Source organism: Zootermopsis nevadensis, unplaced genomic scaffold, assembly GCF_977971745.1.
Source record: "Zootermopsis nevadensis isolate Lab colony 2312 unplaced genomic scaffold, Znev_1.0 Znev_ptg000001l, whole genome shotgun sequence".
NCBI lineage: Eukaryota > Metazoa > Arthropoda > Insecta > Blattodea > Termopsidae > Zootermopsis > Zootermopsis nevadensis.
Genome location: NW_028259133.1, coordinates 12,108,077 through 12,135,303, shown reverse-complemented (window position 1 = coordinate 12,135,303; position 27,227 = coordinate 12,108,077). Strand labels below are relative to the sequence as shown.

Here is a 27,227-nt window from a genome sequence, read left to right as displayed (position 1 = left end):
TCTAACACTTAACGACGTAACATTTGAGATGATATTCTTGGTTGTTGCTGCGTGCAGTAAGCTATTTGCCAACGCTTCAGAAGAACATACTGCCTCAATCATTTTTAGTATGTCTACTGATGATGGAAGCAGTATGTACCTCTGAAACATTGGCAAATAGCGGAACACTTTGGAATATCGTCTATGCACTTAACGATGTTCATAGTTCCAAAGAACAACTGAACGACGAAATGCTTATGACAAAATAAACTCGGTTTAAGCTTTATTATACTGCTTTCCGTAAGCAGTAAAATGGACGTTACTGGGAATTGGACATGTGCCGTTTTTCGACCAACACCCCCCGCCCAAGTTACGTCTCGGTACATGCTTGCTTAGATGCTGTATTCACTCAGCCGAAAGTTTAATGACATTTCTTTGTTACGTCACAATATTCATTCTTGTAGTACATTTTGTCAATTGAACAGCAACACTTAAAAGATTTCTGACTATAGAAATCCGCGTTATATGAAGCGTGCGTCTGTGAGAGTAAAAGACGAATAATTTCAGAAATAAGTCCAACGGTAAACCGTCCAGGAACTCAGAACATTGAAGGAACATCTTTTAAATTTAAAATTCGTATACGAAGAGGTAAAATTAATTAAAACATCAACATGTAAGAAGAAATTATATGGAATCGTGGATACTCCTTTAAAAAATGAGTGTTAATTGGCAAAAATATTATCATCCCTTTCTGTACTTACCGGTATTTACACGTCTTACAAGAAGTTCCAAGTAAATTATTAATTCTAGTAATGTAAATTAAATATCGTGTTACTTGAAAATAATATACTGAATTTAGGTGCAGTAGTTACCACATCTTCTTTCGTCTCTTCGTATTCGAATCGAAGACGATTTGTTTTTCCGGGGTTTTTTCCTGGTCTCTTCTCACTAGCGATTCTCAAACTTTTAAAGATGGCTGTCTTCCGCGTTGTTACTCCACGTAGTCCGGTAGAAGTTTTCAGACATTTCATATATGCTTGCTGCCTCCATCATCAGGACCATACATAATATTTGCCGCCGTGAGAGCCTGAAATCTTATTCAAACCTTTACTCGCGTATTTAACGACGCTTTCAGTAGCACAAATTACATAGCGTCGAACGAGATAATGATAATGAGTAATAAATATATGATGTGGAAGGAAGAGGTCGTGACCTAATTTATTACCCCGGCATTTGCCTGGAGGCACTGAGGAAAACCACGAAAACCTCAGTCGGGATAGCCGCTTTCCGGGTTGAAATTTGATCTCGGGGCCTCCCAAATACGAAGCAGGAGTGATAACCACTCGATGAAGACGTTCAGTGCAACCCCCTTCATAATCACAGCTCTATGCGAGTGACTAGACTGTCACTTGTCACTTGGCCTGCTCGTTCTTGGAAACAGTAACTCAGCAGTCGTATTGTTCCTTCGTAAAACCCACTTGGGACACGTAAACGTAGATAAAAGACGTGTTTGAGAGTATGGACTGAATTCATCTGATCAGGCTCAAGATATGGTCCAGTGACGGGCTTATGCGTACACGGTAAGGAACTTTCGGGGTCAGTAACAGTTGGATAACTTCTTGACTAACTGAGTGACTATCAGTTTCGCAAGAAGCAGTCCTGGAAGTTTTATAGGGTGAAACTATTTAAAGCAACTCTTGCAGCAACTTAAACCTTTTAAGAAAGATCGACAGTTTTAAGTGGCTGTTAAAACATAATTAAATAATGACGTTTATTTTCTCTGATGAAACATTCATTTTATATACACTCATTTTACAGCACAAATACATTTACGAAACTTCGCATCCATCTCATTCTATACACCACACTTCCATCTTGACAGCTAGTTTGTGAACAAAGGGAAATTTTTAACTGAAGTGACATTTTCATATACGTAATATGTATATTGCGAAGTCGTTTATGACGTATTCTATCTGTAGGAGGTAAGGGACGATGTAAAAGCAGTACACACTTAGGAATATCCAATACTAAACACTCCAATGCTAACAACCACTCAAAAATATACTTAGGGTTTCAACAACTGCAAAGCATGATGTATAATTGAACTCCGGACGGTTGGAGTTAGGTTATTATAAGTGCACAGTAAGTCGGCTACCTTTTCTGTTCTTTGTTTCGTCGAAATACCTTGGCTAACTCGTTAATTCTAAATGTTAATTGTTTATTTATAGTTTATTTCAAGACGCTTTCGCTGATGTGATGATGGCGAATAATAAATCGAAACGGATATGGATGGAATCGGCAGTGGCGTAATTTAAGGTAATATCCTAGAGGTGCTGAGGAAAACCACGAAAAACCTCAGTCAGGATAGTCGGTCTGCAGGCCGAGATTTGAACCCGGGACATCCAACCAACAATAAAACTACGACGTTTGGTGGAATAAAAGTTGTAGACTAGTAAAAATTTATAATGTAGAAGATTATTAAGATGAGATTACAGAGACTGGCAGTAACAACACAGAACAAGGCCAACAAGGATGTAAAGAATGTCTAAGGGCGAAGGGCAGAAATGTGAAACAATTTTCTGCAAAATATGAGAATCCAATCTGTGGTGAACATAAGAAATTATTCCGAATGTCATTAAAACTAAGTTACGTGTTTCGAAGAGTCAAGAACAGAGCAGCTGTTTTCCTAACCAGTAAAATTCCAGAAAGTACTGAAAAACAAATGTGTTAAACCGTTCTGATGTTTGTCTTTTCGTTAATTAACATTTATATGTTAAATAAATTTTGTATTTCCCTTTCATTTTCCTATGTAATTACAAATTTTTATTGGGCTATAAATAGGCGCAACCTACACAGTCAAAAGTTTGTAAAAATTTTATATCAAGACTAAACATGTTTAAACGTGACTGAAACAGACTGACAGCCTGACCCAGTATTTGAACTAATATTTTACTAACAGAGAAAGAAAGGCTTAAACACTATTAAAAAACATTAAATAACTTCGCAGATGAGTGGAATATTGTCAGGTATAAGCACATTTGCAGTATTCTGATGCAGATAATTATTGTGAAAAAGTTGGAGTGATTATATTTTTCTCCGCAAATTCATTGATACTGAAAAAGGAACGCTGACAGTTAAATTGTTAATTTTCATTTTACACAGTGTTTTACCCCAGATTTCGACTTCTTCAATGTTAAACAACTTTTAAGTTTTTGATAAAATCAGCATGAACAAACGCATATTTATAAAACTGGGAATCCTAAAACTACTGTGAGCGAGAAAAGAAATTGTCTTAATATTTGTTTTTATAAAAATTTTATCACCAAAATATGCAAGTGCGCAATCTGGATGTTTTGAAGCCTGTATATTATTATTTTATTGAAACCAACGCAAAGATTGACAAATTATTAGGCTACCTATACTCCAATATTTATTGATTTCTGACAGGCTGATATTGTCGGAACTAATATTTTGCACAAATAAATCACTTCAATAGGTCCGCATCGGCACAGCATGAAACGTAAATATGGCTATGCGTCTTTGTTAAACGTTTTGCATAATTTTTACTTTATTAAAAAATGTTCGAGTCAATTCTTGCAATTCGGCAACAGATTAGTTTATGAATACGTGTAACTTTTAAGGTCTTCTGTCGAAATAATTCTTACATTTTCAAAAGTGACGTTACCGATAATCTTGACTACAAAAATAAAAATTGACTCACTGAAACTTGGTATTATATTCCACAAAACACATCCCATTTCTATGTAGAACCCATTCCGAGTCTTAAAATTCAAACGAAATAAATTGGACTTTTAGTGTTACGTGTTAAAACATGGGGTTTCAGGAGGCCAAAGCTTTCGGAACTAACGAGCTGGTGGTCTGAGAGTTTAAAAGAGCTGGACTCCGCAAAGTCTTAGAGCCCGATTTCAACGATTCTCTCGAGAATATGTGATGAGAAATTTAATGTAAGCATTTGGTAAATAAAACCAGAGACGTATCCCACGAAACCTGACAAGCATGCCTGATGACGAGAATACTTGGTTTCGAGTAGAAATTTCCTCTGCTCATGATATCAGGCCGTATGTATTCCAAGACTGCTGCCGTCTGGCCGCTGGGTCACCATTCTACCACACGCGGTCATGATTCACGATGCAGCACGTGACAATTACAGTTTGTATGACTGACGCATCATCAAGTCAAAGTATGTGTCATTGTCGATAGATGCACTGATTCCAGCGTAATAGTTGAGGAATTCCTCCTGCGTCACCTGGAAGCATCACATAACAATGTTTTAAGCCAAATAGTGAAGAGAAATACTAAGTTGTGCTGGAATGTGGGCCAATTTCAACGCATCTTTAACCTTGGCACAACGTGGAGATAGCCAAAAACGCGATAACAATAATAATATTATTATTTACTTAATTTATTTAAATTAGTATTACAAATATACTGATGTATTCAGCAGTAATTTGCCTTTGTGTATTAATGTGTTATGCACTCATGTAATTTTTGATAATATCTTTGTCGCTACCTTTTTATATTTATTTTTGTGCTTGTCGTCTCCTGTGCTGTATCTGTAATTGGCCTTCTGGCTGTTGATACAGCGCACTAATAATAAGGAATTCAATTCGGTGTTCTGTTGGACTACAAGCTCTATTTTCACCAGAAAATTAACTACGTATTTTCAAAACGTTTAAAAATGGGTTTGATTCCTTACAATACTACACCTCCACTCTTGATTGACTTTTGGTTTTTTTTAGTAAACTCATTCATTGCAAGACTGAGTAAGCATTTGTTGCCTGGAAGGCTATTATAATTACTGACTCGTCTAATCACGAAAGAATTCAATGGAAATTTGCAGTTGTCTATTACACCAGATTTTTTAATAGCGTATGTGACTAAAATATGACGACGTTTTAGGTAGATTAGACATTTTAACACTACATTTAACGAAGAAGCACAATTAGTTACTAATCTCTTTTGCAAACTGTTAGTCTGTGCATAACCATTAGGTCACTCGAGGGCTACTGATATCTTTGACAAGGGTTTAAATTGCTTACGGATATTAGTTTTTTTATTAATACATATTTCTCTTATATCTCTTAGGTTTTCTGCCGTCTTTAATTGCCTTTTTTATTTTAGTGCTTGAATGTAATTAGCTTTTCAGCGGTTGTCAAGCACGTTAAAATTGAATTATTATGACCGTCATTACTCTCGCCACTGATGGCCAGATTACCTTGCCATCTCTGGTAATCTCGTCCTTCTCGAAATTGTTGAGGAACTTGTTAAGAATCTGCTCCTCTGTCTCCTCCCCGCTCATGTACCGAGGATTCATCTTAACAGAGTACACCCCTTTGAGGTCGTCTATAGTAATCACTCCATCTCCAGTTTTGTCCAACTTCTTAAAAGCATCACTGATCACTTTCAGTCGTGAGTTGGACATTGGAGGCTGAAAACATTTGAACTATTATATTTCGTACATCCTCGCATTGCAGTTTTCATGGTTTGAACACAGACTTCTCCACACGGCAAACACAGATGACATGAACGCTCCACTCCTGAGCCCATAAATACGTGGGTTAAGTAGGCGCAATATCAGTGTTTATTTATTTATAGCTTATTTAACGACGCTTTTCACTAGCTCAGACTATATAGCGTCCAATGAGATTATGATAGTGAATAGGAAATGATATGAAAGGAAGCGGTCGAGGCTTAATTTAACTATCCCAGCATTTCCATGGAGGGACTGAGGAAAACCCACGAAAATACCGGTTAGCCGGTCTCCGGGCCGATATCTGAAACCAGGACCTCCCGAATACGAAGCAGGAGTGTTAACCACACGGCCTCGACGTTAATATCCGGGTTAAGCCGAAACTTACCCTACCAGGAAAAGTTCTAAGTCTGTTGTGAATCTGTTATGAACTTGTTTTACTATCCCAGCAGAATCTCGGCTTTATATCGACTACAAGACACTCTGCACTCATTATTTTGTTGTTCATATAATTAGAAGACGTCGTGATGGAAATTCTATTGTCTTCCCAATTAAGGTTTCTGATATCTTGTACTGGAGACTGAGACTTGTCATACATGAATTTCAACAAACCAAGATGGCATGCTGCTTACTGCGTCATTGCAGCAGTTTGGACGTCACGAATGACTTCGTGAAATGACTCGTCTCTCATCAATGTGCTGGAAGAAAGGACACTTCAGCACCGCGTCCACCTACATCCTTATTCACGAGCACATTTCATCATCCAAAACGTATTTAACCTATACCATTAAAAATTACCATATCAGTAATTACACCCAACAGAATAATTATTTTAAGTAGTTCTAATAAGGTACTTTTGTCAACGTTCCGCTATTATTATAAATAACTTTTTTTAATGCGGCCACTGTGGCATGTCTCTTAGTCTGATCTGAGAGTCTGAAACGGTGTTATCTGCCCGGAAATGATAACGTTCTGCAATTCCAGTCGTAAAACAAGACATATTTCATGCTCGAAGACAAATTTTGGTACAGAAACGACAGTATCAAACAACAGTTCATTTAAATGCACCTCCATTTCGGGAAATACTTGTGACCATTCATTTCGGACTCATTTACCAGTCTCCTATCTAATAAGATTTAAAATGTGTACTCTTTGGAGCACATTAAAATTTCAAAGGGGTTCTTCACGCCAGTCAGCTACATTAATTAGCCTATAAGATGACACTAATAAGTTGTCTGCGAAGGTCAAAATCTACTGGCGAATTCTTGGACTATTTAACGATGCCGTATCAGCTGCGAAATGATATGTAAAATCACATGGGAGAAAATATAAATATGCAAGGATTTAATCTGTATGGTGAGGCCAACAGTAACCATGAACTGGTATTTATGCATTTTGGTTAGTCTTTTTTCACAGTTAACTCTAATATAGATTTCAACTACGTTAATTTTTCCAGACATAACCCAAACATTTCATCCTGTCGCCATATTTGTTTTTAATGCCATAGTAAAATTAGTCCATGGAGAGTCTGCGATCTACGTGCATGTAAAATGTCACACATTTCTCCAGTGGTTAACTAATTACCAAACAGAACTATCCATCCTGAGGATGAGAGCAGAGATTGCTCTCGAAACTTGGGCGGAAGAAATGGTTCATTCACTATTAAGCCACCTGACGCGGTTTATTGCCCGAGAGTCTTTCATCAACTTCGGTCGTCGCGAAAGCTTCACTTTATACAAATCTGTCTTTACTCATAAACTAAGAAAAGCATGGCGCCTCACCCTAATGGCTAGAAGGAACTCGTCCATGTCTATGCTACCGTTCCCGTCCTTGTCGAAACGCTCAAACAGTTCCTTTGTCTCCCCTTCGTCCAGTTCCATTCCCGTGTCGTTCATTCCTTCCGCGAATTCTTCCAGATTCAGCGCCTTGTTGCCGTCATCGTCCATACGTCGAAATATCCTGAAATGAGGAAATAGGAAACACGGGAGGAATTTCCAGAATTTAAATGACGTTATTAAATGCATTTTAATACAGAAGATTTACGATGCGTGAATGTATGCGTGTGTGAATGACGTAAAAACCGCAAAGTAAACACATGAGTAAGAGTTGTAAAAATTCTGACCCAACGCATAAAGTAAACAGTAAGTTACAGGTTTCGTTGGTGCTTCATCTAAATCAGTGGTATTCAACCTTTTTTGTTCGTGTACCCCCAGATATAATTTCTCTTAAACTTTGTACCCCCAAAGTTGTTGTGTATAATTCAAGTTATGCATAGTATATAATCTATATCTAAAATAAATGACATTACTGATTATTCAGTGTTCATCATAAAATAATATATATATATATATATAAATATATATTTAAATTTCACGTACCCCATAAAATGTCTTCGCGTACCCCCGGAGGTACACGTACCCCAGGTTGAATACCACGGATCTAAATGAACAAACTTTCCATTCTGCTGAACACTTCCTGAAAACGAGGCGTAAATATATCTTGTTCCTTTAACGTGAATGTGCTGGGTAGTGTCTGACTCTTTTAATGAGATTAGAAAATTTACTATCAAGATTGTAAATTACCCGTATGTCAAAGGAACTAAAGATACGGGCCTTTAGTGTTATTCAGCAGTGTTAAAGAAAATTGATCACGATACTAAACAAAATATCGCACTAGAAAATATTGGCAGACTATAATATATTCTGATGAAATTAGGAAGACTTAAATATATCGTGGGGGCTAGAATAAATATCGTGTATGGAGCAGAATAAAAATAATAACAAGAGCTCAGCACCTCGAACTCCCGATTCCCTGATCTGCTTGAGTAATTACGAGTAATTGCTGCAACTGAATATACTTTAAATCGGGAATTAAGGTTAGCTTCATCCAATAGACCCTAAAGATTAGAATTTATGCTTTCACTTAATGACAGAAGCAGAACCAAATTCATAAACGTTGTGTGATATTTAATCAACAGACGAAGGGAAATATCCAGTAACATAAGTTTAAGCTTTAAAACTATTAATTGTTCAGTCAACCAATCGACTTTTGATGGAAGAATAAAAAATTTGAACATCGCAAATATCACAGTCCGCCAATGGACAGAATTGCTGAGCTAGTTCCCTCCACAAAACTCATCGCCATAGGATTTATCATAATGCTATTCACAAATCTACAATTCTCTCATGCTAGAGAACGTTTCTCATGAGCTTCCAAATCAGAATTTTATTTGCATTCCTTGTGTCACTCATCTTACTGAAATGCTCAAATCATTGTAGTCCTCTGTATTTCTGTCTCAATTACGCGTAACCTGTAAAAAATAACAAAGTTCTTCGTAGTGGAAGATCCTGAATTACTCACTTAATTCATCGGTTGATATTATAATTACTATTAGGCAAAAAATTTTCTTAAACTAACATTTCATTAAGCATTTTCGATCAAATAAGACAGGAACTTCATCTAAGATCATTTCTCCTCCTTCCGCCAATAAAATTCCAGCAACAAGAAACATTTCTAATACCTCCATATCGGCTTCAGAACGTTCGATAGAAAAAAATTACCGAGTGAATATAAGAACACTAAGAATAAAATACAAATTCAATTTCTAATTCAAAACCACATTTTTCCCGTTGCCGGCGCTCAAGTTGCTGTGTCCTTATGGCAGTTCTGCTCACCTGCCAAGTCCCATGATACCCGTTGTCCCTCGAGACAGACATAAAAGACGAAGCTTCTCCACTGGATCTTTGACCATTGTCATCTGCCGTTTCGCCTTGTCTACCATTTCGGCTTCCTGGCGCGCATTTGCCGACTGTGGCCTGTTGTACATTCCTGAAATATACAACAACAAAAATCAGAAACGTGTAGAATGTCGAAAGTGGCAGGCTCCTAATGCGTTTGGCATGTGATCATAGTCAGGCCTTCATGACAGTTCATAATAATTACGAAGTAGCCTCGTTTAGTGTCTGTTTTGCGATTACTTTCGCTGTATTCTACAGACTGACAAGGACACTGTTGTAGGAAGCAATGCAGAAGAGTAACTAAGTCTTGTGTGAAGATAAATTTGACTAAAAGCAACTGATGGCCTTGTCAATGCGTGTTATACGTTTTTTACACTCAGTATACAAAGTAAACCCATTATGAGAATGTCAGAATGTCATGTCTGTTCGTGTGTTTGTTTAATCTCCCATTATAATTGGCTGATTACAACGGCATTTTGTACAGAGGATCTCCATAAAGAATATGACTGTTCGTATCTTTTGAGTTTTGAGGTAGGAAAGAACTATTGTAAGCTGACAGGTAAAACTTATTTGGTGTCAAGTTATAGAGTCTACCAATATTGACTAAAATTCCGTTTGTGTCAAAGAATACAACACGTCAACTAAGCGAACCTTCTGTTTTAATGATTGCATGGAGACAGAAGCCAGCTTTCAGTGGGTTAAATCCCAATATCTTCGTTGTATGTTGCCTTATGATTTTATTATAGAATGAAATTAGTGTTCTACCGTGATACCGGAGTGGGGGGTGGGGGGTTAACGCGGCCGGAGCTTAATGTTAACTTGAGTTTACGCACACAGTAGACAATACCTGTAATGTCGAAATTGTATCGATGTTGCTTGTATTCATAGAATAGAATATATCGTTTGTTGTTTGGACAGGCTTTTCACGCTGTATCTGGCTTCCCATGCTCGCTCGAAGGATTTCCCTCAGCGTAATGAGGACACACAGCTATGTGTAGGCTATTGTCTGCTACTTCATAATGAGGGCCGAATATAGTCATTATTGAAATTGTATGTAATTCTGAATTACTTGGACGATACAAAAATTACACAGCGGGTCATCTGGAAAGCAGTCCAACAATCATGTACTATGACATAAAAACAAAATCAGAAGTAGGTTCGCCCCAATAAAATACTCCTTGAACCTCTCCCGTTGACACTCGAGTCAAGGTCACCCTAGTTGCCAGGTCGCTGCTCACGCAAAAGATGTTCTGCTGGTACTTCCGGCAAATACAAACTAAAACAAATCGCTTGCATTTTTATACATTACAGTGTCACCAAAAACACTGATGAGAACAAACTTGAAAATAACAAATTTAGAAACTTTTACTCCGAAATGTAGCAAACATTTTTGACCTTGTTTCCGCCCACTCAGCATCCTTTCCCGGGGGTAAAGCGCGGCCGGGGCGTGACGCTGACCACTTACTCCCATCTAGTGCCGTAGTTAAGAATTAGTAGGAGCTATACCTCCCCCCCCCCCCCCCCCTCATCTCACCGAAGCGACTGCATGCGTGTAGCGGGACAGCGTTGTTCTTTTTTTTTTCCAGGAAATAGTAGCTAGTAATTTTGGTTGCACAGGAACAGGAAGCCCGGTTGTACGTAACCCGTCACTTGCGAGTCTATTGATCGACTCAGTCTACTGACCGATATTCGACGGCCGGTATTGAGCGGAAGTGAGGCACAGTGCGGATCGATAAGTAGGCCTCTAAGACATCAATTCATTTACCGACTCGCCCGCCCACTGTCTCGCTTTTGTTAGACAAACAAATGTTTTTTCAAATAGTATAGGCAATTTTCAAAATTTATGACCAGACAACATTGTCCTGAAACCAAATGCATTAATACATTTATTATCTGTGTTGAATGCTCCTGTCTGACTAGCAATTTTGCACTTCAAAACGACCTTACTTCTACACCAGTGTACCGCGAATTTTTATAATAAATTTTATATTCGCACGTTTCATTATAAAAAAAACAATATATTATCTTTGGAAATTACAATCGGAAAACACACACATACACAGGTTCATCATCGGTAGTTTTATTAAACATATATTATTTGTTATTGTATGCCTGCATTCTTAAAGAGAAAGGATTTATATATATAGACCTATATTTATAGCCATGTATAGTTTCGTACCACCTTTTCGTGAGTCGAAATTTTGTGGCGTGCGTTACTTGTCTTTGACGAATTAGGGTGTGCCACGAGTGAGCAGATTGCGGAAATCAACGAAACCAAGCTTCGCCAAATATAAATTATCACAGTAATTCACATCAATTAATATAAGAACTATTATTCCGCTTTCCTTGTTTTACAATAAAATACAGACTTTTATTTGAACATGTCCGTCTGTGTATGCATGAGTCAATAAAAGATGGCAATTATTGTTTTTAACAATCAGAAGTGAAATTCTGTGAAATTTAAATTCATAAAGGTTACTCGTACCTAAGAGTACTGGCATATTTAACGATTACACATGTTAATTTTACTAAGTATGTTTTGTGCGAAAAATATAAAATGGTCCCTCTAAATTGTGTGTTTACGATGGGACATTCTCACAGCACTACCCCTTTAAACCAATCGTTCTCAGTAAAATTACAAAATAGCTACACAGTGACACAGAAGACATGTATTGGCCTATTCTACAATAAACTCGCGGCATCTGTACGCATACACAAAGAAAACACCGAAGAAATCAATAAGTATAAAGAAACACGAAGTGTGTTCGAACTGGGTACAACCGATAATACACGTGCTACATTCAGTCTAGTCGCTTCTCCACCCCCCACCCCCCGGGGGGGGGGGGAGATTTCTGGAAAAAAAATTGGCCAAACGTTTTCGTGTTGATAACACTAAATTTTCAATGTACGATACAGTATTTCCGGTAAGGTTCGCCCTCTTTTTAATACATGCCCATACAAAGACCATGAACTGCACTAATTTACAAGAAGCTCTCATAATAAACTGGGAATGTATCAAATTTGATACTTTTAACGAGGAACCTTGATTAAATTAGAACAATACAATTAATAAACTTACTTTTGGAGGGTTTCATGTTTCTTGCTGTGTGTGTGGCCATGAGACGGTGTATGACCCAAAGGGAAAAATATAAATTGACGGTGTTTAAGAACAAAATTCTGAGGATAATATTTTGACCTAACAGAGAGGAAGTGATAAGAGGACAGAAAAAACTGCATAACGATTAGCTCTATAATGTGTAATCTTCACCAAATATTGTTATGATGATCACATCAAGGAGTTAGTAATACAGCACAAAACAATAGATTTAACAACAACAACAACTTACTATGTGACGTAATCTGTTGTCTTTTAGGCATCATGTTATTATCAACTGAACACTGCAGAATTTCAACAGAAATGGCAGGAAGAGTTATCACTGAGAATATCCAAACTGCTTCATTGTGTGCTCATATCAGAAACACTTTGCACTGAAACACGGTCGACATTGTGCCACATGCGAGTATAGTAGTTATGCAACCAGTCTCACATTCATCGGCAGATGAACTAAGCTACGTGGGTCGTTCCTACCCCTGACGACGGCTCGACGTTGGCCCGGCCATTCGCCTGCGATGTAGGCAGACCAGCAGAATGGGCGGTGTCAACAGGACCCTAGTTCATTCACCCTCCTCACACCCCAGATGAAAATCTTCATTATAATTGTTTTTTCGGCGCATTCCAAAATTGCATTTATATATAATTTATTTAACGACGTTGAAAATACCCCAGATTATATAGCGTCTAATCATACAATAAGCGAATAATGATTTGGAAAGGATGTGGAAGTGGTCATGGCCTAATTTAAGGCAGATAATATTCCGGAATTTGTCTGAGTAACTAAATAAAACGATGGAAACACTCAGACAGCATAGCCGGTGTCCGAACCGGGATATGAAAGCGTGGCCTCCCGACTACGAAGCAGAGATCCGAACCACTCGGCCGCGACGTTCGATAAAATAAATAGAACTACAGAAACGTGTATTTATTAAACAGATCGACGGTTACTTTTATTATTAGGTGATGATGTAAATTAATTTCATGGAGCAGTGTACTTCTCGTAAAGGTCACATCTGAAATTATTAAATAAGTCCCCGATTTTATAAGAACTCAACATTCACTACCGTCTTCATTAATTCCAGCCACTGGGTCCTATCTGGAGACAATGCCTGGCACTACAGCCCTTTTGTAGGGCCTTAGCCTCCCTGTAACCTGAATCTACTGACACAAATACAAACAATTCAGTGTGTTTCTTGCAGCTCTCTAACTTTTATATTAATTTAAAATGAGAGAAGTTCCCTGTCGCCAGCGTTTCCACTGAACCAGAAAACAACACGATCAAACGACCTATAAGACCAGAATCTAACCTCACATCGCCATGAGACCTCAAAACTTAAAGCCAACTCGTTATTACACTACACTGCATTTTGACCAATATGGCGCAGTGCTACCTACTTTAACAATCAATAATTCTGAATTTTGTACGTCTTTCTGTGATGGGCCTATTAATTTTTAATCATATAATGCCTTGTTATAAAACCACCATTAATGATAGTTTAATTATACACAATAAAATGTAAAAGACGTGTTATACAAATTCAGATTGTGCCAATTCCTTCAGCCTGTCAATTTTCTTGTTGTGCTGGCAGCAGCGGCAATTCTGACAATTTAATTGACTGTACATCATTTTAGTAATAATCAGAATGTAACAAGTTTTGTGAATGAACCTTTCAATTAGGTCTACTCGGATATTGATTAAAGATTCTAGCTGCGCATGAGCACAGAGATAAAACTGTAGGCGGATACCTTCATCCCAGCAACGTTCGCCGATTCCGGACTTCCTTATGTACAAATATCAAATTTCATTTTGTTATGACGTTTTTAAATTTACTGGAATAAACGCAATTTTGTATTATTCGTGACTTCATAGAAGTTATCTCTTTCATTTTAGTCTGAACTGTGATCAACGTCAACTTGAAAACGTCACTGTCCATACGTAACTTTTATTTCTGTTCGACATTTTTGTCAGGGACTGTGGACTTAATACAGTGCGTTTGGCATAGACTGAAATTTCGCGTGACAGTTGTGATTACAGGTTTTATGTTACAATTCAAAACATAAAAAGCTATATTCTGTTGCGGAAGATACCCAGAAGTTTATTTGTGCAACTAAAATTAGCATAACCCATATAAACTATAAGAAAATAAACTACTTACTAATTACAATTGTCTATGAAATACATAAAATTAAATTTAAGAGACTGTCAGGTAAATGATACGTGTTCTAGTTGTTTCGTTCTAAAACAACCACAAACAAGTCAATAATTTTAATAAAAGCCTAAAAATGCTCAATACTAGATAAGCTTATCTCATTAAATGCTTATCAATCAATATTTGAGCAACTAAGATGGCTGACACGTCTTACTGACAAGTAGCCTTTGATTTTAATTTGTGCTCAGAAAACGAAAAGGTTCGTCATCCCTGATACTTTATTTATTCATGTTTCATTCAACGACACTTTCTCAACTGCCTAGGTTATATAGCGTCTAAAGGCATGACATGTAAATTTGAAAATACATGCCAATATATTATGCTGGTAACCCCGGCAGAGACTGAGGACAATCACGAAAAATCTCAGCCAGGTTAGCTTATCCTCTGTGAAGTTATGTACTTGGTTATTCCCGAATTCAAAGCTGTTTAAAAAAAAAGGTTCGAAATTTCTTCTATTACCTTTTTCGGTATGGTCAGACAATGCAATGCAGAATAATTACGTTTTATTACTAAAATACAAAAAATGAAGGGAAGAACAAAACCAAAGAATGAATAAATAAAAACATAACAAAAGAAATATGGTCGCATATCCACGTTATACACATTACAAAAATAAGAAATGCACACAGAATTATAGTCGGAAAATCTGAAGAAAAGAGACCATTTGGTAGACCCAGTCACTGATGGGGGGATAATATTAATACGTTCCTTAAGTAAATACATACGAGGGTGGGGACTACACTCGTCTTTATCGGGATATGAGCAGTAGCGGACCTTCAGCTGAGCGACTATTATCTTCTAAAGACAGGCTCTGGTCCATGGAGTCCGATCAACATTAGCTTAATTTTTGTCCTTGAAATTCTTAAACAGACCCAATGCATATAAACGCTACATTCGTTTCTCTTTATGAAAGCGAAAGCTCTATGAAATTTACACGGAAGGCACCAGCATTTCATGAGTCGATGTGATAACACTGTTGCATGCTTTACATATTCATGATCCTTCGTTTCTACAGTTTCCATCTACAGGTGTCTTAGGAGGTCAACAGAGGTCAAGCGTTACAAGCACCTTTTTTGTAACCTTAAGTAAACCACAGGATTACAAACAACGTTCAATTTCTGACGTCATCACCAGGCCACTTTTCTCTGCGTACAATGTAGCTTTAGAACACAGAAAAATGACCTGATCTTTGGCATAATTCATGTCGAAACACATCGCCATAGGCCAATGTTTCATAACACAGTTATGAAGATTGTATTGGTATTAAATTGAATAATATACAAGTAAAACATAACAGAAATGCTTCAACATACGATCTTTCAATGTGTTGTACATATAATTGTTACTTAGTTCCACACAAAATAACCTACGCTGGCTTACGAACAATATACATACATATGTGGAAACCCTGATGACCTAAGGTTTGAAACTATGGTAATTGGACTGGTAACAAAGAGGCATATCTAATCTGCAATGAAAGGTTATTCTATGTCCTCAGTTATATATATAAAGAGGAATCAACCTCATTGAATTGATCTGTTTTGCGATGGAAGCGACCTTGAAGAGAAAGTGTACTTCCTTTACAACGCACAATAAAAATGAAGGCGGCCAGATGATAAGAAATCAATAGGCATCAGTAACCTTGTCCACAGTGTGTTATTTATCCCCTTGCTGCATTGCAGGCTAGCTTAAGAGCTTCAGTAAACTTTAGGTAACGTGCTCTAAGCTGCTGGGTTGTCCTCCGTCACGATATTCATATAAAGTTTGAAATACCCGAATTTTAATAAAATGAATTGATCTGGCTTATCACAGTTATTGATCAGTCTAAGCAGCTTTGAACGCTCGGACATTGAAACTGGTTCAGAACTCGCTGAAAGAACTTACGCACTGTAGTTAGGGCGAATTTGTGTTTTTCGAGACTCGTCAGAAGGGGATAAGACAGATGAGAGCGGTTGCAGATACGAACGCATATATCGTTCGTACTGTAAACATTTGCTAGTTTTAGAACTTTGTAGCTCGCTGTCTCAGTCTGTACGTCGGTAATGTCTTTGGTTTAGGTAGTTTGTGTTTCCCTTCCGTTTACAAGCTAGTGACGTATTAAAGACGCACAGATTCGCTCCGACTACAGTGTATCACGTTCTTCCGTGATGTCCTGTGTCGGCAGAAGCCCTTCGATGGATCCACGGAGTCCTACATAATGTTTCTTACTAAATCATAGATTACGTTCGTGGCCATTCTAATCTCCAATGCAGTATACAACTTCAATGCTGTTTAACTGTATTGAAGTATTCATTGCCTGACTTTCAAACGTGAAAACGCTGATGGGAGTACTGGAGAATTTCAAAGACATTTCGTAAGGTATTTTGTCCACTTTCCTAAAAGATTTCCTATGGCATTCACTCGAATTTTATGCTTTTCTTTCGAAACATAGCTTTGTTCACTTAGTTTCACTGCACAAGGACGCATCTGCTTCATAGTGATAACGCGAAGAAATCAGAGCAAAGGTTTTCCAATAATTTTTTACGCTTTCTATAGCTTTATTTGTTCGGTGACGAAATGCAGCGAAACTCACCAGCATAAGCAAGCGTGCTTACTGAAGTGTGTGGATCTACTAATTTTTGGAATTTCTCAGTTTATGTTCGACGCCTCGAAATAGCTTTACGCCGTTTCTTTCAACGCGTCATCGTCATGGATTAATTTATCAGCTTATTCCAGTTAATAGGACTGAAAAATTTCCCTGACACATCCTACTTTTCAGTTCATACTGGCACAGCAGCTTCAAAATTCAGTTCTCAAGCATTTTTTCTCCAAGTATTCTATTCACTTATTTTGATAATGTATTTATTGCCCTCACAATGCTCCTTCCTAAAGTAATTCTGTATCCTGAGACCACTCTGTGGATCCTCGTTTCTGATCTTTACGTTCTAATTTCTTTTAACAAGAAGTCGTATATTATCGTATTCTAAAAATACCTGCCTCCAAGGGCGAATCCGAAGGCCTGGAGGGAGCTTGAATATGAAGTCCAGATATTTCAGACTGCTTTGTCCAAAGTCAGAGAACTGTCTTTATAAATTGGCATGCACCGTTTCTTTAGTATACATGTTTATATTATCAGTCCATTTTACAACCACGTCTCTCAAATGGCCCCATTACTTCAGGCATTTCTCATCTCACCATGCGTACTATATGTCTCGTCCATCTATTTTTTTTCTATCAGGTCCAAATACCCTTCTCAGCACCCTGTTTATAAAAATCATCAATCTTTGTTCTTCCCTTGGAGTGAGAAACAAATTTTATATCTATAAAACCAACAGGTAATCCGATATTTTGTACGTCTGTATCATTTAAATTTTGGTGGGTAATGGAAAGATAAAGGATTATAAACTAAGTGGTTGATAGTACTCTCTGAATTTAATCTGGTCAAGTCTCTTTCGTGATGTAATTCACAAGGTCCGTATAGAGACAAAGTCGGTCTTTGTGCACAGACTGTACTTGAGGTGTGGGAAAACTTCTGGTTGTTTATGATCACGAACCAAACTTACCAGTGCGTAAAATTATTACGTTCGTAATGTAGAACACAACACTTAATTTTTAAAATACTCGTTTATGAGCCGCATGCAATGTTAATTAAAAAATTGAGCTATTGCGGTATTGTTAAAGAAGAAAATTATTTAACAATTCAAACCGGATTGAAGGTATAAACATCAAAATTTTCACGTCTTTGGAATATATTTATATTGCATAGATCGTTGTGTTTGTATGCTTTTAAACTTAGAGGCTTCTACAGAGGAGGGTATTAAGTCAATTAAGTAACTCATTTGAGGATAGTCCGAAATGAGAAACTGATAGTTACTTTCAACTTGTCAAGAAATTCCCCACCTTTTACCGTGTTCATAACAGCCCACCACTGGACTCTATCCTGAGCCAGCTGAATCCATTCATATTGTAACGTTTTCCTTTAAAATAATTCTAACCTATATTATCTTAACATTTCGCTCAAGTCTTCAAAGTTGTATTTTCACTCGGGGTTTTTCTACTGAGAAAGTTCTGTTTGCATTCGAAATCTCCGTGCGTGTTACATAAACCGACCGCATTATCATTTATTTGATCACTCTAACACTATCTTGTAAAGATTACAAATTACCGGTCCCCTCGTAATGCAGTTTTATCTATTTTTCTGTTACTTATTTTCTCTAAAATCAATATATTGGTATCTAGATGAGAGCCTCGTGGGTCATCTTGTGGGAACTTTCAACGAAGTGAAACCGAAGGTTCTACGCTGTCTTGTTACAGTCATGATGGAGCTTGCATAAGAAGTAGATTTAATCAAATTACCTTTTGTAACACTTTATTACTCCAAGTTTAATCGATTTTAACTTGGCGACGGCCTTCAATTTTACTGTATTCTGAAAAAACTAGACAGACGCACGCTTTCGTGGCTACGCTGGGCTTTTTGAGGTTCCCTGCCCCCCGGCCCGCTCATGACACGGCCCTTTAATTGCGCTTTTGCAATGAGTCAGTTAAGTAAGCAACTGGTCACACTTCATGGAAGTCAGTCCGCTATTGAAGCCTATCATTGACCATTTCATTTCATTCCAATCACATCAACACGATCTATTTCATAACATGTTTTAGATGAACGTAGCTCTTGAGTGGTCAGGACTAATGCTTCATATTCTACGGGGTCAAATGTCCCAAGGCTTCATCCATGTTAACGTTAGAATTAAAATTAAAAATATATGATTTCATATCTTCAATGTTCATTATAATAAATCACTATCCTATTAGACGCCAAGCATCTCGTTGAATTAACAAAGATTTATTAAATCAAGGAACAAATCTGTTGTCACATTTAACTTCCCATCTAAACCTTCAACACAGCTATTTGGTGAAATTCTTGAGCTTTGTTACGTACTGACCAGAAATTACTTAAAAACTGAATCTACGGTGGAGATGGGAAGACAATTTGACTAATGACCTAACCTCAACTTCCCATAGTTTCCATTAATTTTAGTTAAACTACGCCTAAATAAAATCCCTAGCCTTAATTTTTGTTCCACACTTAGTGTTTGGGTTTTTAAACTAACTCTGCCTGATTTGTACAATCCTCGTTAACTATCTACTTGCAAAAGCTCAAATTTGCCTTATCTAATCACAGGTTCAATTGAACATCTCAGCAATGAGTCCTACCTTCTTCCGCAGTGCCTTTTCTCCACAAGAAGCTACCATCCTTTTGTACTGTACTGCCCTCGTTAGCCAGTTAGCTATGTATTCCTCCGCCTTCTGTTTAGTTATATTCAAAAGGGGCAAAGAACATATGCCGTGGTTTGAACACGATAATATTGAGACATTTCTGAATTGTTTATGCTCTTAAGATCCCCTGGAAACTGAAATGATTGTCCACGGTGGTCTAGCGATTAGAACGCTGGCCTTGTAATCCTGGGGTCTCGGGTTCGATTGCCGGCGGTGCCCGAGTTTATAACTTGTGTTGGGCAAGGCCGTGGTCTAGGCAACACGGAGTTTTCCTCCGGGGGCTTCCCCGGTTTCTCCGTGGCATCCCAACAATTACTCCATTCACACACAGAAGAAGGCAATGGCAAACCACTTCTGGATCATCTGCCAAGAACGTATATGAACAGGTCCCAGTCAGAGAAAAGGATGGAAGGATCCTGTTCATATGGACCTGTCGTCAGACAGAACACTAAATAAATAAATAAATAAAAATAAGAAAGTAACATGACAACTGGATGAAATACAAAAATGTTTACTGACTGAACAGCAACAAAAGTAATCTGTGACGGTCAGAAATATAAAACTTTTATAAGTGTACAATTTTTTTTAATTTTCCTTAGTGTTAAAATATTAGAAAAATAATGTAGTTTGGTGAGGTTAGAATGAATAATTTCATGATGTGAAATTACTGACTTCTTTAATGTCGAATGTCACTAATATGATATTCTCAATCGCCGACCTCTTTTGTTCTTTTAAATCTTAAAATCCCTTTGCCCAATAATTTCCGCGGAAACATTTTATATTGTATAATTTTAAATGGTTTTACCAAAATATTACTGGCAGTAACGCGCGTGCGCGCGTATATATAAAACGAGCTCGACGTCCAGTTTATATTGATCGCATTAAGCACGAGTTTAAAAATATGCAAACATAAATGTTCAATAAAACATAAAATATGTCAGATATTCACAGAAACGTTAAAAAGTCACTGTAAAATAAGAAAATAAATAAAAAGGAAACTCAAGTAGACAAACAACGACGAAGACAATAATAAATCATTAGACGATCAGTCGGCAACAAGTTGCCACTGCGTAAAAAATGCTAATGTTTTTGTTTCCAAATGCTTCGCGCCACATTATAAACCAGGAACGCGCTCAAGCAAGTTAAAAATCAAGACACTCTCATTTAACTCCATGAGAGAGACCACACCATAAAGTAAAAAAGGATAAAGTCAAACGGACGTGTGGAGGCAAAGCTCCACTAATTTATACTCGTCACTAAATTGAGATGAATCGAAACTAGAACACAGCGGCCAGAGAATAAGGAAGCAAGACGCAATATTCACTGTAAGCCGACAGAACATTATTGACTTATGTCTGTCTTTATTTTTATTTCAGCCCAGACATATTGAACGTTGCTACAAATGAAATGAAAGCCATACCTCATATCTGATAGTAACAGGCGTTGCTACACAACTTGTCGATAGCAACGGAAAAACACTATCGCTTTACTACGACAGAAGAAACGCCAGGCAAACAACATCCAGTGCAAGCGTACCTAGTGCAATACGACATCATTCGAATGCCGGCATTTTTTTTATCAGAATAATTGCAGGAAGCTAGCTGAGTAACTCGTTGTTATTACACTGTAATAAATGTGTCTTCACTCTGTACCAGAAATTGCAGTTTATTAGCGCGTCATTTATTCCGCTAATATCAAAGTCCAAAATAGTTCGCGATTTTTTTTAGCGAGGCCCTAGTTGATCAGGTCTGAGAGCGTGGCGAATATATATGTAATTAAAAGTGGCCATTAAAGTGCATTAATATGAATACAAATTGCACATGCTCAAACTCATATAGTATAAGTGTCATTAGATTAAATTTCATCAAGATATATGACAATGCTCCAAAGACACACATAAAAATTAGTTTTAGGTCCTTAAAATTAACCAAACTAGGTTAGAATCAAATATATTCTACAAAATTTAATAACATATTTTAGATTGGTGAATGTTGCTAGGCTATTATTATATGCGGTTAGGATGACGGAACTAATAAAATAGTTTCCTATTTATTTCAAAATACACCTTAAAGGGGAACATATTTATCAGACTCATTTTAAGTTTTATACCAAGCGAACTTTCTTTTTTCGTTTAGGAATGAACTATGCTCGCACATCAGACTATAATTCCGGTATTTCCCAGTCACACTGTAAGGATCAATAATTATGCCTGTGTTGTCCACTATATATAAATTAGTACGAGTCAGTTGTTACTAGGTAAAACACAGCCGGTATCTATGCATGTTTCAAGCGAAATTCTGCTTCGTGAGGTGACCAGAACAATGAAAATGGGACGTGTGGAAGCATAAACAATATGGACTTGTCACCCATACACAAACCGCTAAATGGGTTGTGCTTTGAGACACCAGAGAGTTAAACATTGCCATATAATGTAGTACTGCTGTACAATTAAAGTGTTTATGTTGAAGGGACATTTAACCTCATGGCAGAAATAAGAAATAAATAAGATTTTTGTCTGAAAAATCTGAAGTGACGAGACTATTTGGGAGTCAGACGCAGATGGACTATAATCTGAAATGAACGTTAAAGAAATAGGATATGAGGATGTGGATTGGATTCATCTGACTCAGAATATGTCCAGTGGCAGGTTCATTAAAAACGGTAATAAACTTTCGGGTTTCATATTAGATGGGAAGTTTCTGGATCATGCCGCGTTAACACCTTAAATTAGTCCAAGACCACTTCCTTCCGCATACTTTCTAATTCATTATTCATCAACAAAGTCGATAAATAAACCACATGCAAATCAGTGGTAACGTCTTCAGACCGTTTCAATAGTACTAATATGGCGGCTAACGTCTAAGTATTTCTGTTTGTAGCGTTAAGTAACAGGCAGTCGGAAGCTGCATCCAACACATCAAGATCTCTGGGCCCCTATCACACTTTCTTTGTAATCATCTTCTATAACTATTTTCAAATGCCCGCAGGAATGCAGTACAAATGTTCAGTTTCAATGTCCTCTCGCCTGCATTTGACATCGTCCTGATGAGCTCACGGCACGCCCAGGGATTTAATTACAAAAGTAACGTGTGCAACGTTATTAAAACAACGCATCTGATAACATTCGCATATTACAACTCCTTGTGACAGTCAGCTATCAGAATTAAGTAAGGTATATCTGAAGAACTACAGTAAACACAGCACACCGATAAGAAAATATAAGAAATAAATATATTAAACTATCAGTTGACACTACATTTAATGGTGAATTCTGGCACTGTATAATGTTTACTCTGTTTATATCTTGTCGATATTAATCTTCTAGGTAGCTGGAAATCCACAGCATCTTCTATATTTTAACAGAATATTAGTCTATCAGAAAGTTACTTTGAAGTAATATCTAGTTTAATTCATACCAGAGGATCTTCGTATTAAAAATCCAGTTAAATTCAATTCAGTGACATGTGAGCGATATTTGCTTAGGAAATTGATTTGGAACAAAACACTCCTGTAATAACAAGCGCCCGTATTCTCGTTTAATTAATTCATACGAAGGTAACACATGCTGTTCTTACATCAAGATTCAATTTAAATGTTACGGGCGCTATTTAGTATATACCAGAATAATTAGTTGCCCGCATGCAGACCGCGTAACACTCGTACATCAAGAAACGAGAAAAAAAAGCATTCTTATTTTATGCTAGTAGACTATAACTGCTCTAGAAGCACAGAAGAAAAACTAGTTCGTATTCATGTCTTGCCACCAGAACTACCAAAATTACAACGTAACGCTAGTTAACGAATCCTTCGAAAATTGGCAGACTGTAAATATTTGGGCACTACAGAAATAAAACAGAAACATATTTAACAAAAAGTTGAGTAGATTAAATTCAGCGAATGCTTGCTACAATACTGTTAATATTATTTTGTCTTCGCGTTTGCTGTTAAAACTTAAAGATAAACAAATGCAAGACAATTATCGTACGCTTTATTTTGCATCGATGTGAACTACGGTCTCTCATGCCAAGGGATTGAGGGTGTTTGAGAAAATGGTACAGAGGGGAGATTTTAGAACAGACAACGAGAGGATCTAACGGCAGAGTGGAGAAAGTTTCTTAACGAAGAACTTTGTAATTTGTATGTCTTACGAATATTATTATGGTAAACAAATAAAGGCGAAAAATATAAGCGGGAAATCTAGCACACATAGGGGAAATGAAAAAAAACGTACGAAATTAAAGTTGGAATATCTGAAAGGCGACAGATGGAAGGACAATATTAAAGTGGATCGCAAAGGAAGTGTGTGTTGGGTGTGTACTAGATTCAGCTGGCTCAGAGTTCTCTTATCGGCCCGGAGGACAACTATCGTCAGCGTTTTATGATTTCCTGTCACTTCACACACACTTTTAGATTGCACCTTAAGACATAACGTTAACCACAACCTTTTAGTTCATTAATCACAATTCCATTGTTCGACATTACACAACTGACAAATAAATAAACAGCTAACCCCACGGAGCTGACTCCTTCAGAAGCTTACAGTCGTCGGCTTATTTTTAATTACACTTTCAATATATCAATTCGTATAACGCTGGTTTATAGTGTGATCTAGCATGTGTAATAAAGGTGTCGTGAACGAATTTAAGGTATTTGCCCGAATTTTCACAGAATTTACCTGAAGGGACTGAGAAAACCACGAAAAACCATGAGGTACGATAGCCGACTTCGGACTGCGATATGAACCTTCGTACTCTCAAATACGAAGGAGTGTTTTCCGCGGATGGTAGCTGAGCTATAAAAATATTTGATCTTCTGTGAAATTTAAGGTTCACAAGATCCCACAACCTGACTTCATCCTGAGCCACTTGAATTCAGTCCACATAGATCTATTTTAATATTATTCACCTATGTACGCCTAGGTCTTCTGGTAGGTGGCTTCCCTTCAGGTTTTATGACAAAAATGTACGCATTTCTCAAAACCGCGTGTCTGAGAAGCGCATTTAAAAAAGAAGTATCGTTAAATAAATTAAGACACAGCGTCTTACCTGTTGCTGAATCCCACCTGTAACTCATACGCGAGAAGAGTCTGCCGATCTGCCACACTTGTTGCGACAACGAACTTATTAACCCGAAGTACCAGGACTAGCACAACGAACAAAAAGGTTCGTTAGTGTTTGTTCTACAAACAGTTAAGTTGGCCATGTCAAAATATTGCTTTTCCCCCGCCTGGGTAACCATAACAACCCGCACCACCCCACAAACAGAGCTGATTGGCTGTATGACAAAACACTGCAGTCGCAGTCACTTCCGGTTTGTGTGCGCCGTGTGTTTAGGCCACCATATGCGCCGACATAATGAAAGTTACCTTACTATTATTACATTTGTGAAATAAGTCGAATTCTGTATTTCGACAAATTTAATACAAGATAAGTGGGCATACTGAACACGTAGCAAAAGCAAGAACTGTATATAAAATGTTAGTCGGAAATACCTCAAGAGAAAACATCACTTGGAATCCTTACGCGGAAAGGAATATTTTACATTTGCCCTAAAGAAGTAGCATATGAGGATGTGGACTGGACAGATAGGCTCTTGTGAACACGGTACTGAACAATATTGTTCCATATAAGGCGAGGAATTGCTGGATCAGCTAAGCGACGATTAACTTCTAGAAGAAGGACTTCGAGTTTCGTACTTCTCTTTGTTCTCAGGCATTGCCGGTCAGGCTTCGTGACTTTAGTACTTTGTTTCACTAAGTCCTCAAATCCCATTCAACTTTAAATGTCAGTATCTCATTAGAATGAGGATACTTGTAGATCCAGTCCAACTTAAATCATACACAATTATTGTATATGTATGTAAATTGTGAAAAAGACACTTTATACACCTCGTGACAAACAATAAAACCCATCTGTAATAAAGAATAAACAATGACAATCATACTTCATAATAATATATTGCACAAATATCCCGTTCAATTACATTTAAAAATGTATCAATGAAAGTAAGTATTAACGGAGATATTAAAGTTTAAACAAATGTTGCACAGTCCAATTTTTTTCAAAATGACGGAACAGAGACTACACACTTAAAAATACTTATACAGCAAAAATTGATTGTCAAGTTGATTACGTAAGATGCATACCTGTTGCTTGAAACTTCACTTGTAAGTACGCGTCTTAAACGTGTAGTTAACACTACACTTGGTGTTTCAAAAGTACGACCATCAGATGAAATATCGTTGTCGACAGTGATTCGATTATTTTATCATTTATAAGGAATTTAAAGCTTACGGCATTGTCATTCCAATGTGTACATTTGTCCCGAATGTTATAACCTTTGAACCAATTTCTCTACTTTCCTAAAGCTCCTTATGGGCGTCATGGCAAAAATAAGTCCCTTCTTTGCCCTTTTAATTCCTTCATCGTCAACAGCACCAATATGGCAGCCGTGAGATTTCTTTTTTATGAGCACTTAGTAATAATTCATACAACCATTTGTCAGTTTCAGAGCCCTAAGTACCTTACTGATTTTTATCAAACTCGGTATATGATATACCTACACTAAATTTTGTGGAGCCATTTTGGTACTGATTTCAAAAATTTAAAGGTCACTTCACTTAAGAGCCTACAGCTATCATTATTTCAGTCGAGAATTTTTTTAAGTATCGGTATTCCTACAAATACTGTTTTTTCGCAATAAATAATACCATTTTATACCTACTTTTTATCTGTACAGTCGTATACCTTAATAGAAACACAATTTTAAAATCTGCAAACGTATCCGAAAAGAAAGTTCTTCCTCAAACTAATTCCACTGGACTGCGATAACGTATCCCAGTAAACATCCAAGGCTTCATATGCTTATATAATGTAGTCTTATCTCAGATTTACAGGTGTTATCTTTTCATGTCTGACCCTGCGTCCGCAGCCTACAAACATTTTTGTAATAAAATGTTTTGGGTTCTTAAAAATTAGAAAATATTATTAACCGTCTTCACAGGAGGTAGTACGTATATATAACTGTATCCACAAACTTACGCCCCAGTATAATCTAGTGATTACAAATATTTACATCACAAAATACGCTTTGTTAATGTCGTCAGTATTTGGCAATAACTATTGCCGTAAGCAACCGTGTTGCTTAACGAAGAACGTCAAATTAAGAAGTAGGACGCGTCTTATGAACAGTTAGAGGGACGCGTGCCAACTGCAGTAACAGCGGACATCTTGGACTTAAGTATTACTCTACTAAAATCACTATAAATATCCTACCAATTACTTAATTTGCACAAGAAAATTGTGGAGGAACATATAATCCTGCTTGCAACAGAATTTTAACAAACTGCCCTGGCATTTTAATAAATTGTTCTCATACATAATATGGCTCCAGGTTTGGAAAAGGTTTATACGATGGCAGCGGATTTGACTCGTCGGTACATG

General features: G+C 37.2%; 1 protein-coding gene across 5 annotated transcripts; it reads right to left on the bottom strand.

The window, feature by feature from the left end:
• Positions 1–1,733: 1,733 nt before the first annotated feature.
• LOC110829936 (calcyphosin-like protein) lies at positions 1,734–26,630 on the bottom strand. 5 transcript variants are annotated; one of them, XM_087343005.1, is made up of 5 exons: positions 26,509–26,630; positions 9,145–9,298; positions 7,252–7,429; positions 5,216–5,428; positions 1,734–4,246 (listed from the first exon to the last, which is right to left on the bottom strand). In XM_087343005.1, the coding sequence occupies exons 2-5, from the start codon at positions 9,294–9,296 to the stop codon at positions 4,145–4,147; spliced, it is 645 nt and encodes a 214-aa protein (XP_087199131.1). In that variant the 5' UTR covers positions 9,297–9,298; positions 26,509–26,630; the 3' UTR covers positions 1,734–4,144. The 5 variants fall into 5 exon arrangements, with proteins under 5 accessions (XP_087199131.1, XP_021919863.1, XP_021919864.1 ...); XM_022064171.2 differs by lacking the exon at positions 26,509–26,630 and adding an exon at positions 24,831–24,984; XM_022064172.2 differs by lacking the exon at positions 26,509–26,630 and adding an exon at positions 19,723–19,799.
• Between the last annotated feature and the right edge of the window lie 597 nt (positions 26,631–27,227).

Bases quoted from the DNA above. Each gene is read 5' to 3' on its own strand.
- LOC110829936 (XM_022064170.2), bottom strand. From the start codon at position 12,588: ATGATGCCTAAAAGACAACAGATTACGTCACATA. The intron at 5,429-7,251 runs GTGAGGCGCCAT...AAATGTTTTCAG, and splicing joins AGTTCCTTCTAGCCATTAGG to CCTCCAATGTCCAACTCACG. The intron at 4,247-5,215 runs GTAATCTGGCCA...TGATGCTTCCAG, and splicing joins AGATTACCAGAGATGGCAAG to GTGACGCAGGAGGAATTCCT.